At 50.9% G+C, this 14,771-nt stretch overlaps 1 protein-coding gene across 2 annotated transcripts; it reads right to left on the bottom strand.

Annotated features, from left to right (window-relative positions):
• Positions 1-3,897: 3,897 nt before the first annotated feature.
• Positions 3,898-9,101, bottom strand: Vwa1 (von Willebrand factor A domain containing 1). 2 transcript variants are annotated; one of them, XM_021160647.1, is made up of 4 exons: positions 9,006-9,101; positions 7,294-7,851; positions 5,343-5,621; positions 3,898-5,262 (listed from the first exon to the last, which is right to left on the bottom strand). In XM_021160647.1, the coding sequence occupies exons 1-4, from the start codon at positions 9,076-9,078 to the stop codon at positions 4,925-4,927; spliced, it is 1,248 nt and encodes a 415-aa protein (XP_021016306.1). In that variant the 5' UTR covers positions 9,079-9,101; the 3' UTR covers positions 3,898-4,924. The 2 variants fall into 2 exon arrangements, with proteins under 2 accessions (XP_021016306.1, XP_021016307.1); XM_021160648.2 differs by lacking the exons at positions 3,898-5,262; positions 5,343-5,621 and having other exon boundaries at positions 7,335-7,456; positions 9,006-9,098.
• Positions 9,102-14,771: the final 5,670 nt, after the last annotated feature.

Below are 14,771 nucleotides of genomic sequence, written 5' to 3' on the forward strand. Positions count from 1 at the left end.
CCCTGGCTGTCCTGGAACTCACTCTGTAGACCAGGCTGGCCTCGAACTCAGAAATCCGTCTGCCTCTGCCTCTGCCTCCCGAGTGCTGGGATTAAAGGCATGTGCCACCACGCCCGGCTGCCTTTTTTTCTTAGAGTTTTTTTAGATTGGAGTTTTTTGTTGGGAATTGAACTCAGGACCTCTGGAAGAGCAGTCAGTGCTCTTAACCACTGAGCCATTTCTCCAGGCCCTTAAACTTTTCTGCTAGGCACACATCATTAATCCCAGTACTGGAAGGTAGAAGCTATTGGATCTCTGTAGATTTTAGGTCAGACTGGCCTATGTTTAGAGCTTTGGGACAGCAAGGACTATATACAAGAGACACTGTCTCAAAAAAAATACATTTTAAAAATAGAATAAAATTTTGGGGAGCTGGAGAGTAAGAGCACTGGCTGCTCTTCCTGAAGTCCTGAGTTCAATTCCCAGCAACCACATGGTGGCTCACAACCATCTGTAATGGGATCAGATACTCTCTTCTGTTGTGTCTGAAGATAGCTACAGTGTCACATATACATAAAATAATTTTTAAAAAAGGTTCTTGCCGGGCGGTGGTGGCGCATGCCTTTAGTCCCAGCACTTGGGAGGCAGAGGCAGGTGGATTTCTGAGTTCAAGGCCAGCCTGGTCTACACAGTGAGTTCCAGAACAGCCAGGGCTACACAGAGAAACCCTGACTCGAAAAGCCTAAATAAATAAATAAATAAATAAGGTTCTTAAAAATCTCTCAATCTCTCTCTTTCTATCTATCTCTCTCTCTCTACACACACACACACACACACACACGTATGTATGTATGTATGTATGTACGTACATACTTAATCAAACCCAGGAAAACAAAAAAAAATGTTTAAAAAAATTTGGCTTTATTTTTATTTTACACACATATATTATATGTGTTTGGTATGTACTCTGTGCATACAGGAACCAAGGTGTCCGGAAGAGGTGTCAAATGTACTTGGTGAAAGCAACAAATGATCTTAACTGCTGAGCCATTTCTCCAGCCCCAGATTAGTTTTATTTCTAATTATGCATATGTGTATATATCTTTATTCGGGTAGGTACAGATGAATGCAGGTGCCCAGAGTGCAGAGACTTTGGAATCCACTGGAACTGGAGTTACAGTGATTGTGAGCTGTCCAGTGTGGGTGCTCAGAACCATACTTTGATACTCTTTTTTTTTTTTTTTTTTTTAAGATTAATTTTTTATGTATACAGCATTCTGCCTGCATGTATGCCTGCAGGTCAGAAGAGGGCACCAGATCTCATTATAGATGGTTGAGCCACCATGTGGTTGCTGGGAATTGAACTCAGGACCTCTGGAAGAGCAGACGGTGCTCTTAACCACTGAGCCATCTCTCCAGCCCTAGATGATTTGGTTTTGTTTATGTGGGTTGGTGTTTTGCCTGCATATGTGTCTGTTGGATTCCCTGGAACTGGAATTAGAGACAACCATGAGCTACCATGTGGGTGCTTGGAATTAAACCCTGGTCTTCTAGAAAAGCAGCCAGTGCTCTTAACCACTGAGAAATCTCTCCAGCTCCCCTCCCTTTGTTTTGAGATGGGGCTTCTCTATATAGCCCCCTGCTGTCCTGGAACTTGCTCTGTAGACCAGGTTGGCCTCAAAGTCAGAGATCTGTCTGTCTCTGCCTCCCAAGTGCTAGAATTAATGGTGTGCACCATCACTGCCCAGGCAGAACTTTTCTTTTTTTCCACAATGAAAGATCGCTTCATCCAGAAACAAACAAACAAACAAAAAACGTCAGGAAAGACACAGCTATTGCATCTGAGCTTCAGGGTTCCTGTCCTGTCCTATTTTCCCCAGCAGAAGGCTATCTTCAGGGCTATAATTCTGGGGGTTCAACAACCTTTATTACTGTTACTATAGACTGCACAGTTCCAAGGTGGCAGTAGCTATACTGAGTAGTCCCTGACTGCCCAGCCACTCTTGAACCTGGACCTCAGACTGCCCCACCATCTGGTTTCTCATAAACAGCTTCATCCCAAGAACATGAAAAGCTAAAGAGCAGAGACCTTCATCACTACTACCCTCTGCAGTGTGAATCCTCTGCATGGTCACAAGGACATGGGCACCAGCACTTGCAGCAGCCTCCCCCTCATAGTATCCAGGATATTCTCAGTTCTGCCTCCCCAGCTTCCTGGATGCTTCACATTTTACATGGATCTCAACCAGGAGCAACCACAAAACAGCCAGCCCTTTCTGGTATCTTGGTATGTACTGAGAAGCAGAGTGGCCATTCTTGGCATGTATGTTAAGCTTTGGGTGGCATCTGCCACTGCTCATCACCCTAGACACTGAGAGAATAGAGTTGGGACCAGAGGAAGCACAGAGGCAGGAGGCATTTTGTGGCAAACAACTAATAGGAAATCCCATCCCATTAAATTATTTCCTGGAGCCGGCAAAATGGCTCAGCAGATAAAGATGCTTGTCACACAAGTCTGACAAAGTTTAAACCCTGTTTCCTATAGACTCCCTCAGGACCAGCACTAATCTGAAATGTATATAAATTCAGAGGTTGCTGGAAGTAGTGGTGCATGGCTTTGATCCCAGTCGTCGAGAGGCAAAGACAGGTGGATCTCAGAGACCAGAGTTCAAGATCAACCTGGTCCACAAATCGGGTTCCAGGACAACCAGGGTTACACAGAGAAAACCTGTCTCAAACCCACCTGCCCCTCCCCTTCCACCACATAAACACACAAAAGGAAATGCCTACTAAATTTAGAGATTTAAGATGTGCCTGGGACCATGTGAGGGCAGCTCCTTTGAGATGAGGACCGTAGAAGAAGCATTCTATGTTATCTCCGTGGGAGTGCAGGCTTTCACCTCTACCACCTGAAAATAGATGGTGCTGGTGTTAGGTCAAGATGAGCTTGTACTGAGGATTTATGTGGAAGTGGACTCCCACCATCAGCTATGTGTCTTCTGCCCTTCCTACTTTCTCAGGATTCTCGTAAGGTTTTTTTTGTTTGTTTGTTTGTTTGTTTTTTGTTTTGTTGTTGTTGTTTTGGGGTTTTTTTAATGGTTTTTCGAGACAGGGTTTCTCTGTATAGCCCTGGCTGTCCTGGAACTCACTCTGTAGACCAGGCTGACCTTGAACTCAGAAATCCACCTGCCTCTGCCTCCCAAGTGCTGGGACTAAAGGTGTGCGCAACCACGCCTGGCTTTTGTTTGTTTTTGTTTTTGTTTGTTTGGTTTTTTTTTTTTTCCAGACAGAGTTTCTCTGTACAGCCCTGGCTGTCCTGGAACTCACTCTACAGACACACATACCCCAATGGCTTCTGCTCCATGAGCAGGTTAGGGCCTTGTATCTCAAGCCATCGTCACAAAAACAGCCACCTCCCACAAAAACAACACGTTCAGCGCATGGCCAGTGCTCCTTTGGGTGTCCAGGATGAGCCTTACCGTGCTCCCTCAGGTTCTCCGGAAATGGTAGAGGGCAAAGTCTCAGGAAAGCCACCTCTGCTCTCTTCATACCCAAAGTCTACCCCACCTCTCTCAATACTTAGCTCCTGGATCTCACTTGTAGCCAAAGTAGTGTAAGGAAAACATGTAAGCAGAGGGCTGAGCAGTATACAGTACAGCACAGGCTATGGTGGGGACACTCCTGTAAAGCCTCCTGCCCTCTGAGTTGTAACAGCAACAACTTGACCTACTGCAAACACTGGATCGCGGGCTGCAGAAGTGAGGCCCTGGTATGAAGCTGGCAGGGAACATGGAGGGACAGAAGCCTGAATGATCAATGTACAGATGCTGCAGACCTGCTTCCCCTCCTCCCCAGACATAACAAACCCTGTACATCCAACCTTTCATGATGCCCACACAAGTACATAGCTGGGGAGAGTTTTGACGAAAAATAAAGCATTTTAATGAGACTGCAGGCACAGTTTATGTCTGTCTTACTGTATTGTTGTTAGAGTCTGGGTCATTAGTGGGGAAGAGAGATGAAGTAAGCTTGGGTTAAGGCAAGTGATTCTGAGAGGAGAGGAGAGGCCTACATAGGGACTTGAGAGGAAACCTGTTCCTGACCACCCTTAGGTATCTATCAGATGCCCCAGGGTAATGGTGATGGCAGGAGGTAGCCCACCTGCATGACACCTTGCTCCCTACACTAAAGCAGGAGGCTCCCTTAGAATCTGTCATAGTGGGGCTCTCCTATCCCCGAGGCCCTAAATGCCAAGGTCTCGTCCCATTCCTGTGAAAAGACTCTGCATCCTTGGCACTGATCAAGGGCCCAGTGCAGGTCCTGGGCAGGAAGGCAGAGTCAATGACCCTGACAGATCCTGGCCTCCAGGCTGGCAGGACATCTTGATGAAAACCAATTGGCAACATCATCAGCCTCCCAGCATACCCTCCCTATCTTTCCTTTCCCTGAGGAAGTTTTCGGGAATCCTGTCTACACTAGTCTCTCTTCCCTTTCTCCTACCCACTTTCTAGGCCCAGGCAGGACCTGGATGGTACTGAACGCCAAGCCATGTGTAGTCCCTGCCACCAGAGGGCCCAGCCTTTGGCACAGGTTGGAAACTCTGTGGCCTCCTCTCCTGAAGGCTTGTCCTGGGTCTTATATCCTCAACCTGACCTCAGACACTGTCCATCCCCTCGCCAAAAGTTGCCCAAGGACCACCGTGTGCTCAATTCCACTGGCAACCGGAGAGGATTGCCATTGCGCGTGAGGCTACCAGGGTTGCCACTGGTTTCCCGGAAGTTGGGCAAGGGCGGCGATGACCAGTGTGAAAGGAATTACGCTGGTCAAAGGCAGGACCGGCATCCCATCTCCCCACCCCACTCCATCCACAAGAAAAACCACGAGCAGCAGTGCCTCTCTCTCTGGGCTAGGGAAGAGGGCCCCTGGGGTGAACGAGGCAAGCAGTTCAGGGCTCCCGCGGTCCAGCCTCCGGCCGCATGGACTGCGGAACACGGGTCCGCTCGCCAGAGGCCGTACAGGCCTTAGCCGACAGCGCCCTCTGGCGGCCAGAGCGGAAGGCGGCAGTCACAGTCACCAGGTAAGTGGTGCAGGGCGTCAGGCCCTGGATAGTAGTGCTGTTCTGGCCTGCTGGCACCTCCACGCGCTCTAGGGAGCCGCCCTGCAGAGTTCCGAGCTGTACATGGTAGCCGAGAGTGGAGTCCGGGCCAAGCGCGGGGGCCCAACTTACGCGGAGGCTGCGCGGCCTAGCATGCGAGATGATGATGCGTTCTGGCCCGGCCTCCTCTGCGAAAGAAGAGGATAGTTGCATGGAGGAGTGGCCTTCTCATGCCACCCTGCCCTCCCATGAGATGCCCCTGCCTCACCTTGCAGTGTGCGTACTCGCACGTGCTGCGGCCTCAGGAGGTGCACGTTGGACTCAGGCAGCAGTGATACTTCATAATCTGTGTCCGGGTCGAGATCTGTCCAGGTCCAGCTGGTAGCATTCCCGGGCAGCTGTTGGCGTCTTGTGGTTGCCAATTTGCCACTGGGTACCAACTCCAGCACGTAGTAACCAGAGTCCGCTGTCAGCAGGGGCGGCCAGGACAGGCGGAAGCCATTGGACAGAACCTCCGAGGCATGAAGCTGTTGTGGCTGCATCGCATCTAAGGGTGGTTTAGTGCTGGAGTCAGGGAGCAGAAGTGGCCGTGTCACCAAATGGGGCTCTCACTGATTTGGAGAGGACCCGAAGATTGGAGCCCCCAATAAAACAGGTGAGGCCTTCTGCCAAGGAGAGGCAGGAGCCAGGTAGGTATACACCACCAGTAGATGCTAATGACTGGGAAACTCTGACTGGGCTGATAGAAGGACAGAGAGGAGTATAGCCCCCAACTCTGGGCCCCATCATAGATTTCCCTGCCTACTTCACCACAAACCCAGACCTATAAGATATAGTGGCTTCTCCTCACCCAGACAAACAACCTGGATGAAGGTACCGCAAAGGTGGCAACACTCACAATATTATCTAAGAACAGAAGTCCAGTCCACCAAGACTGTATGGCCAACATGAAATTTGTCGTGAGACAGACATATTCTGAACAGTTTTGGAGGAGGGAAACAGACCAGAAGCTGTAGCCAGAAGATGGGAGACTACATGTTAATGGCCCCTGGAGCAGTAAAAATGTGACAGAACCCAAAAGCAGCTGGACCTGCTGGACCTAAGAGTGAGGAGAGAGTAGGACCTTCCTCTCCGAGAGTGGGAGGGGGACTCCAGAATGGGCTCCTGTGCAGAGACAACCAACACATGATCAGCAGCCATCTGATCAGCTTGCAGCTGAGTCTTGGTAGGCCATCCAGATCTTGACTTTCTTGCTGATGCTGGGTGCTAAGTTCGGTCAGCTGGGCACTCATTTTCCTGCCCAGCCTCCCACTCAGATTCTGGCCTTAGTTACAGACGTCTTCACCCTAATGTTTATCCCTGGTGATACTCTCTTCTCCTTCTGCCCCCTCCAGGTTCATCTGGGCCTATTGGCCCAGGGTATACCAGGAGATGTCCTTAGAAGATCTCTTGAGGCAGACCTTTCACCCCTTTCCAACCCATAGACCCACACCTTCCTCTTTAGTGTAGATGATTAACCTGCAGTAAGAGACTTGGTAAGAATGCTACCCTGAAGTGATAGCATTCTTCAGTGCCCTCCACAGGCTAAGCCAAACACCAGGCTCTTAGTCTCCAGCCCCTTCCTTCTCCTTGGGTGACTGACGATAGGAGGCCCAGGAGAAAGCAGGTGCTTAGGTCCTACAGCGGATCTTCCTTGTTCTGGCTTCCCCAGCAGACCCCACAATAGACACGATTGAAAACCACCTCAAACCCCTCCCTGACTGTGGTTCCCTAGCATGGAATAGGTAGGGCCCAAGCTTTGTAGGAGACATTCCCTGACCTGTTTGGTCACTTCTCTGGGAATTATGGGACTGACAAGCCATTTGGTCCCTGGATATACACAAAGGCACATGATGCCATAGGCATACACCTGGGGGAGCCCTGGACCTCCTTTATCCGCTGTACTTGGCCCCTCCACATGCACCCCACTCAAAGTAGCCCTCAGTTCATTAGCCTTGGGAGTTCCCTGGTCTGGGAGTCCCATCTTGAAGTGGTTACTCAGATCTGCCACATTCTCTCTATAATTCAGGTGTCAAGGTACATGTAAGCATCCAGAAGGATGCAGAGAATATGTGGGCCACTGTCACATACTCATGGGTTCTCCCTGGTCTCCACACAGATCCTCTCCCTGCAGCAAGCTGTCAGCTAGGGATTCACAGGACCTGCCTCTTCCCACCTACCAGTTATGGAGCCCCGCAGCTCCCGGGCAATGATAGGAAGATCATCCACATCCACAAAGTGTAGGTGCTTCTCGGCAGGAGCCGAGGCAGCTGCCAACAGCTCCAACAGGTTGCCTCGGCCAGTGCTGACAATGAAGATGGTGACACCCAGGTCCTTGAGCTCCTGCATAGGGGGGCCCACGGGGTCGCTGGAGCCACCATCTGTCACCCACACCAGCACCTTGGGAACCCCTTGCCGGGCACCTGCTTCCTCAGCAAACAATTGTTCTTTGGCATAAGCCAGTGCCAGGCCTGTGTTGGTATCACCCATACGTTGGGGTGCAACACGGATGGCATCCTGTATAGCCTGGCCTGAACTGTACTGGTCGAAAGTAAACTCTGTGTGAGGCTGGCTGCCCACGTGCACCAGACTAGCACGCAAAGCCCCAGGTCCGAAAGGCATCGTAGCCACCAGCTGCCCCACAAATTCCCGAACTCTTGAGAACTCATAATGTGACACGCTGGCTGAGCTGTCCAACAGGAACAACAGGTCCCCCTGGGGGTCTGATGCTGTGGAACCTAGAGGGAAAGACAAGGGGTTCAGCCAAGGTAGCCCTGCCAGACACCCCCTTGCCCAGGGCAGAACCACCCCCAAAGGTCTGAACTTTCTTTAAGCACATGCTTGCCTTTGCCCAAAGATACAGGTAGAGAATCTTCAGAATGGGGCTATAAAAGCCAACAAAAAGCTCACACTCTCCTCTGGTTCCCAACTGTACAATGTCCATGTACCCAGGGCATCCTGGGCTGTCCCCGTGTTCCTTCTGTAGGTAAATGCTGACCCTTGCCCTCAATAGACACTGCATGCAGGTAGAACATTCTGTATTCAGGAGGGGCCTGAGCCACTGATACTTGATTTTTAGAAGGGCCACCTCCAGGATGAAGTTAAGCGAGGTAATTCATCTTCCAGGTGAAGCAATGGACTCTGAGCCCATGGGACAACAGGAGAGGATGGGAGAACAAGAGTGAAGAGATGGGGAAGACCACACACTGAACAGCCCTTCCTGCCCATAAGAGGGCCAGACTGGAGTCCTGACTGGTTACAGATGACATCACCCCTCCCCTCCCCTGGCCCCCATCCACTGCTTCATCTGTACCAAGAAAGCAGGATATACCCACCCGCAGCAGCCTGAGGACCCAACCCTTGTCTAGCGAGCCTCCCCTTTTATCCTCTTTTCTTCCTGCCCAGCCGGCTGAGGTACTGATGAGACCTTCCATCACTAAGACTCAAATACGCAACAGCTCTCAAGTGCCTGGATTTAGTCCTGGCTTTGGGGTTTCCCCTTCATGGTGTGGCCATTCCAATATTCTTACCTCCTTTCTACTGAGGGACCTTTCAGAGGTAAGGAAACTGAGTCAGGGAGACCTCTTAAACATCGTTCTCCACAATCCATGTCTGAGGTGGGGGGTGGGACGGGACGGGGGGGGGGAGGGGGCGGGATCGGGGAGGGGAGACCGTAGCCTCAGGCGCTCCAAGTCCAGCTCTAACTCAGTTGAGTCACCAAGAATGCCTCGGAGCGCCCACCGCAGGTGGCTGAGGTGCTGGTGTGTGCCCCACTCGCTCCCCCGGCCTTCCCACCTACTCGTTCGGCGGCTGCACCTGGACAGTTCATGACCCGCGTGGGCAGCAGCGGATCTGCTATGAGGAATTGGAATACGGGTTTCACCACACTTACCGCGCTCTATGCTGCTCCGCGCCAATGCCAACCGCAGACTCAAAGCCATGCTGAACGCAGTCCAGAACAGCATCGCGCCTAGAGTGGCGGGCTCTTGACCGACCACAGCTGGCAGCTAACTTGCCCTCCTACCGTGAGTCAGGCCCCACCCACCTCGGAGAAGCCACACCCACTCGCGGCCACTCCTGCTTGGGAGGCGCGTGCACTCAGTCGCGCGCGCAAAGGCCAGTCTGCACAGACTGCACGGTGATGCATGCCATAGCGGTCCCAGACTTGCGGTGACACGCAGCAACCACAAAGGCACATAGGTGTGGGCATGTGCTGACAGACATTCCCATCTCTCTTTTGCAGACGGCAATATGTGTTGTCCATATTCTCCACCTCTCTCCTCTTCCCCTACCCCTTAGGGTTCCCGCGCAGTTCCTGATCTGCAAAGCTCCTGAAGACAGGAGAGGCTTACAAAACAAAAGAACCTTAGAAGTGGGGCTATACAAAGAAGCAACCTTCTCTCAACAAGGACCCAATTTGGCTATAAACTGGAGGAGCAGCCGGTTTTCTCCAAAGACTTGAAAGCAATGACACAGCCTTCAGAGGAGACAGGAGCATATGAGAAGCTTTTTACAGAATGAAAAGCCCCCACCTTGCCAGAACTAACACCTGAATTCTTGGAGGAAAAGACATAGTGGCCTATTGCTGTCCTATACACTACCCAAACAGGGCTCCAGGGCTACACCCAGGTCAGACCCCAGCAGGATTAGAGACCCACTAGCCATCTAAAGCTGGGTCCTGCAGTCAGTGCTAAGCCCAGACCAAAGGAAGTTGTCTACAAGTGTTGTTCACAGGACATTGAACCCTTCAGAAGGGCTGCACAGACCGCGGCCCTTAAGATGCTTTCCTGTAAATAATTATAGTATTTGGAATGGAGGCCCACATAGGAGGGAGTGTTGTCTGGCAGGATGTCTCCTCCCTTCCCACTCTCAGCAAGAGGATGCTCAGCAGGGAGGACGGATGGGACTCAATGGTTTTACTTCCTCCATTTCTGGCAGGTGAGACACTGTGGGGCCTTGAGGACTGTGCCTGAGCTCTGCTTTGCCTAAAAAAGGAAGCAATACGGCTGAGCCTGAGAAGCTAGCTGCAGGAACAAGTAAGAGCTATGTCCTGCTGCCGTCCCCCACCCCGTTGCCGGGAATCTTGGCACTGGGTGTTGGCTTCACTCCACAGACCTCAGGCCTCAGAATGGACCAGAAAGTTCTTGATGCTTCTGCCTGAGCCTTGAGGGTGAGAGCAGTGCGCGTGAGTCCCTCAAAGACTGTGGACACCAACAACCTCCAGCTCCAGATACATTGTTGCATTGTGAATAAGCAGAGGACACAGGGTATCCAGAAGAATCCTACTCTGCCGGGGAGCTGGGTCTTAGAGGAAGGAGAGGCTCATAGCCCTCAAGCCTACAGTCATACCTCAGTCTGCCCTATTTCCAACCCTTCTGGAAAAAATGATCAGGTCTTCTTGGCTGTGACTCAGGGAAGTAGCTTTCTCTTTCCTTTGGCCTCACCATCAGATGGAGAGGGTACAAAAGACCCAGTCTCCACCAAGCTCTATCCAAACTGGGCTCAACCTGCCGGACTTGGGTTCAGGCCAAGTTGCTTCTGCTGCCAAATTCCTTGGGACACCCTTTCTATCATCCATATCCCCTGCTCAGCCACCAGAAAAATTTTATCCTTTTGTCTTGCAGTGTTCCCCACCTTCAGAAAACACACAGACGCCGGGCAGTGGTGGCGCACGCCTGTAATCCCAGCACTTGGAGGCAGAGGCAGGTGGATTTCTGAGTTCGAGGCCAGCCTGGTCTACAGAGTGAGTTCCAGGACAGCCAGAGCTACACAGAGAAACCCTGCCTCAAAAACAAAAAAACAAAACAAAACAAAACAAAACAAACCCCCCCCCCAAAAAAAAGAAGAAAGAAAGAGAAAAAAAGAAGGAGAGAGAGAGAGAGAGAGAAAGAGAGAGAGAGAGAGCTCACAGACATCAAAAGGGCTATGGGACTTGCCAGGGATGCAGTGGTCAAGGTCAGGTCTAGACTTGAGGCAGTCACCAAAGGAAGCCCAGACACAATAGTCCAGGAGCCTTGGAAGACAGGTTCATGGGAGGAGGAAGGGCAGAAATGTGGTCTCCCAGGCAAAGATGTGCCAGGCCAGGGAGACCCTGACCCTTCTGTCCTCAGCCTCCAGGGACTGCCCCTGCTTGTTCCTGTCAATCTAGGAACCTAAGAGGAAGGACTGCCCCCGATGCTAAATCTATCCTGCCCCCATAGCTTTAGCTTAGGACAGAGAAGCCCTATGCCTCATTTCCTGGAGGAGCTGGCCCACCCTGTCTGTCTGCAGGTAGGTGGAGGGGTTTCCTGAAACCCAAAGACATGCTTTTAGTAGAGTGCCCTGCTTCCAACCAAGGACCAAGAGAATGTTCCTTCCCTCCCACAGCCAGGATTCTGCAGAAAAGAAGGGCCTTTTGTCTACAGATGGCTGTGGTCATGTTCAACCCTAGGGAAAAGGGCAGCTCCTGGGGCCTCTGACCTGACCCTTGACCTCAGATGAGGACAGAGCTGCCTGCCCTGCCCCTGCCCCTCCACCCTAACTGTGAGCTGCTGTTTGTCAGGCTGGTTCTGTTGTTGTTTTTCATGGAGGGACACTGCTGGCTGGCTCACTGACTCATGCTTAGCTAGCCTTCTTATACAACTCAGGACTGCTTGCTGAGGCAATGGAACAGTCCATAGTGAGCTGGGTCCTCCTACATCAATTACATAAAACAATCCCCCACAGACATGCCCACAGGCCAGCCTGATCTGAGGATCCCTCAATTGAGACTTCCTTTTCAGATAACACTGGGCTCTATCAAGTTAAAGCTAACTAGGATGGTTGCCAATAGGGAAATTTCTCCCACTTCCACCAGGCTGAAATGTCCTAAAAATGTCATGTTTCTTTTGTCTTTTTTCTTTTCTCTTTCTCTTTAATTTTTTTTTTTTTGAGACAGGGTTTCTCTGTGTAGCTCTGGTTGTCCTAGAACTCACTCTATAGACTAAGCTGACCCCAAACTCACAGAGATCTGCCTGTCTCTGATTCCTGAGGGCTAAGATTAAAGGCATGAGGTTAAAGGCATCTGCCACCACCGTCCAGGTTGTCCTATTGTTTATATCTCACATGAAAACCCAAGGACATACCAGAACACAGAAACAGGAAGAGTTGGGGTAGCTCTTGGAGGCCTGGGACAGTGAATGGGGTGAACCTGGACCCTATAACCCCATCACAGCAGTCAGGGAGCAGCCCAGAGCAGCAGGGCTCTCTGCTCCCTCCTGCTGTCTGTTACACTTTCTTCTAGACCAGCTCTGGTGAGGCAGACGCCAGAGCCTAAGAGTGGGTCTGGAGATCTAGGGTCCTTTTCCATCTTCAGGGTCTAGAACTGATCCAAACCCACTTTCCTTTCAGCAAGAGTGGCAAGGAAGACAAAAATGGTTTAGTGAGCAGTCTGGGCATGGGATGAATGCAAGTCTCCCCTTTATTTACCCAGTCCATCACCCAAATCTCTGTACAGAAGACACGGGCACTGGGCCAAGGCCTGTCCTCACAGTACTGCCAGATAAGGACTGAGCAAGAAAGCCCTATGGTAGCAAACATGCAGGATGTTATGATTTGAATCTAAAGTGATCCCCTAGACTCATGCTTTCAACATTCACTCCCTAGCTAGTGGTATTTTTGGGAACCTATGAAGCTGTAGGAGTCTGTATACCTGTAGGGGATTATGCCTAACTGGTAGAAATAACACTAGGGACAGGTCTTTAAGAACATTCCGTTGCTATGGTCTGAGTTGCTGTTACCATACCTACCATGTTGGACTGAAACACTTTGAGCTAAAGCAAATCATTTTTTGGGGGGATGGGGTGGTAAGTTTGGAGACAGAGTTTCTCTGGGTAGCCCTGGCTGACCTGGAACTCACTTTGTATACCAAGCTAATCTCGAACTCTGTGCTACATTGTTCCTGTCAGTTGTCCTATGGTGGTCACAGCTATGGGATTACAGCTATAGGTTACAGCTAACAGTAACAAATACACATGGCTACTAATTTCCCTAAAAAGGGTTTAACTGTGTAAGACCAGGGAATTGGTAGGGACCCGTGGTAAGAGCTCTGAGAAGGAAAGGCTTCCGGAGCAGATACAATGGCAAATGCCAAGACACAAAGGGCTGTGAGTAAGAGTGCAGGTGTATGGCAAGATGCTTGGGCTGGGACAGAGGCGGCAAGCCAAGCTCGGTAGCCTTCAGACCACAGGGGCTGATGGGATTCTGAGTACTAGAGAGAGTCTTGGACGAGGTTGAGATGAGGCAAGGATGGCTGACTCCATGCTTCTAGCCATCAGAGGTAGACTACAAGCCCCACATGTGCCACTAGCTGAGTAGTAATGCTCCATCTTGACACGGGATCCCCAGCTGGGGTCCTGGCTGGAATGGTTCTGTTAAGAGGTGATCTGGGGCTGGTGAGATGGCTCAGTGGGTAAGAGCACCCGACTGCTCTTCCGAAGGTCCAGAGTTCAAATCCCAGCAACCACATGGTGGTCTCCAAGGGGAGAGTGTTCCAGCTGTGGGGACCTGAGGGATTCAGGAGGAGTTGCCTTTGCTCTCAGGGACAGCACCAGGTCTTCCTACTCAGCACCCCACCCCCACCCCACCACTCCACCCACACCCTGCCACCACCCCAGCCCCACCTCAGTTCCTGCCTCTACCAGAGATGCCTGGGAAATAAATAAGCAAGGCTAGAGCTTAAGCCCAGACTTGAAGCTGGATGGACAAAGCTGGCTAAACACAGAGTCACTGCTAGCAGATGCTGTCTGCGGACATGCCTGCAAATACTTTGTGAATGAATAATTTAAATAAAGTGGGAATCTCACTGAGCCCAGTCTCTTTACCTGTGATAATGCTCTGACTCAAAGCATAAGAGGAGTACAGACAGAACACAGCCTTGCATATGTGCCTACACCTGTCAGGTTCTTTTTTATAAGGCAGGCCCTGAGTTACTGGGAAAGAAGTCTACACCCAAGTGGAGGTCTTGCCTGGCGCACCTTGAAGTTTAAATCTGTAGCCCTGAGGAACTGGTGAGGAGGGAGGAGACAGAGGCCCTTAGAAGAATTAAGGTGCTCTGAACTCTCAGGCCAGACATGAGGATCCTAGGTTCTAAATGTTTCTGTCATGAGTTTTGCTAGGTAAGAGTTAGGAGATACACACTTGTAGGGACTAGACACAGTACTGCCAAGGCAGGAGATAGTAGGTTATGCAGGCCTACCTCAGGGATGGGAAGGAAGCACTGTGACTGAAGGCCCAGCCCCACACTTTCCTTCAGCCCCAAACCCCCCTTTTCGGACCTGTCCAATGGTGGTGGAGAGGGGGACAGTGACCCCAGACCTGTGTCTGGTTGTATGGTGAGCTAGCTTGTCTCTTCAGCACTCAGGCTCTAATTGACCAGCTGGCACATCTCTGTCCTTCACAGCTAAATACAGACCCCAGACCTCTTCCATAGACCTCCCACAACCTCCACAGCATTCCTTTTTGTGTGTGTGATGCTGTGAATGGAACCAAGGTCATGTCTGCCCCCACATAAACACCAAGCTGTACTCTTCTATATCCAGCTCCATTCACAGCACAGTAGTGTTTTGTCTTGTGACAGTCTTATTTTGTAGCCCAGGTTGGCCTCAAACTCATAGCAATTCTCCTGCCTGAGCTTCCCCAG

The sequence above is a fragment of the Mus caroli genome, chromosome 4, assembly GCF_900094665.2.
Source record: "Mus caroli chromosome 4, CAROLI_EIJ_v1.1, whole genome shotgun sequence".
Classification (NCBI taxonomy): Eukaryota; Metazoa; Chordata; class Mammalia; order Rodentia; family Muridae; genus Mus; species Mus caroli.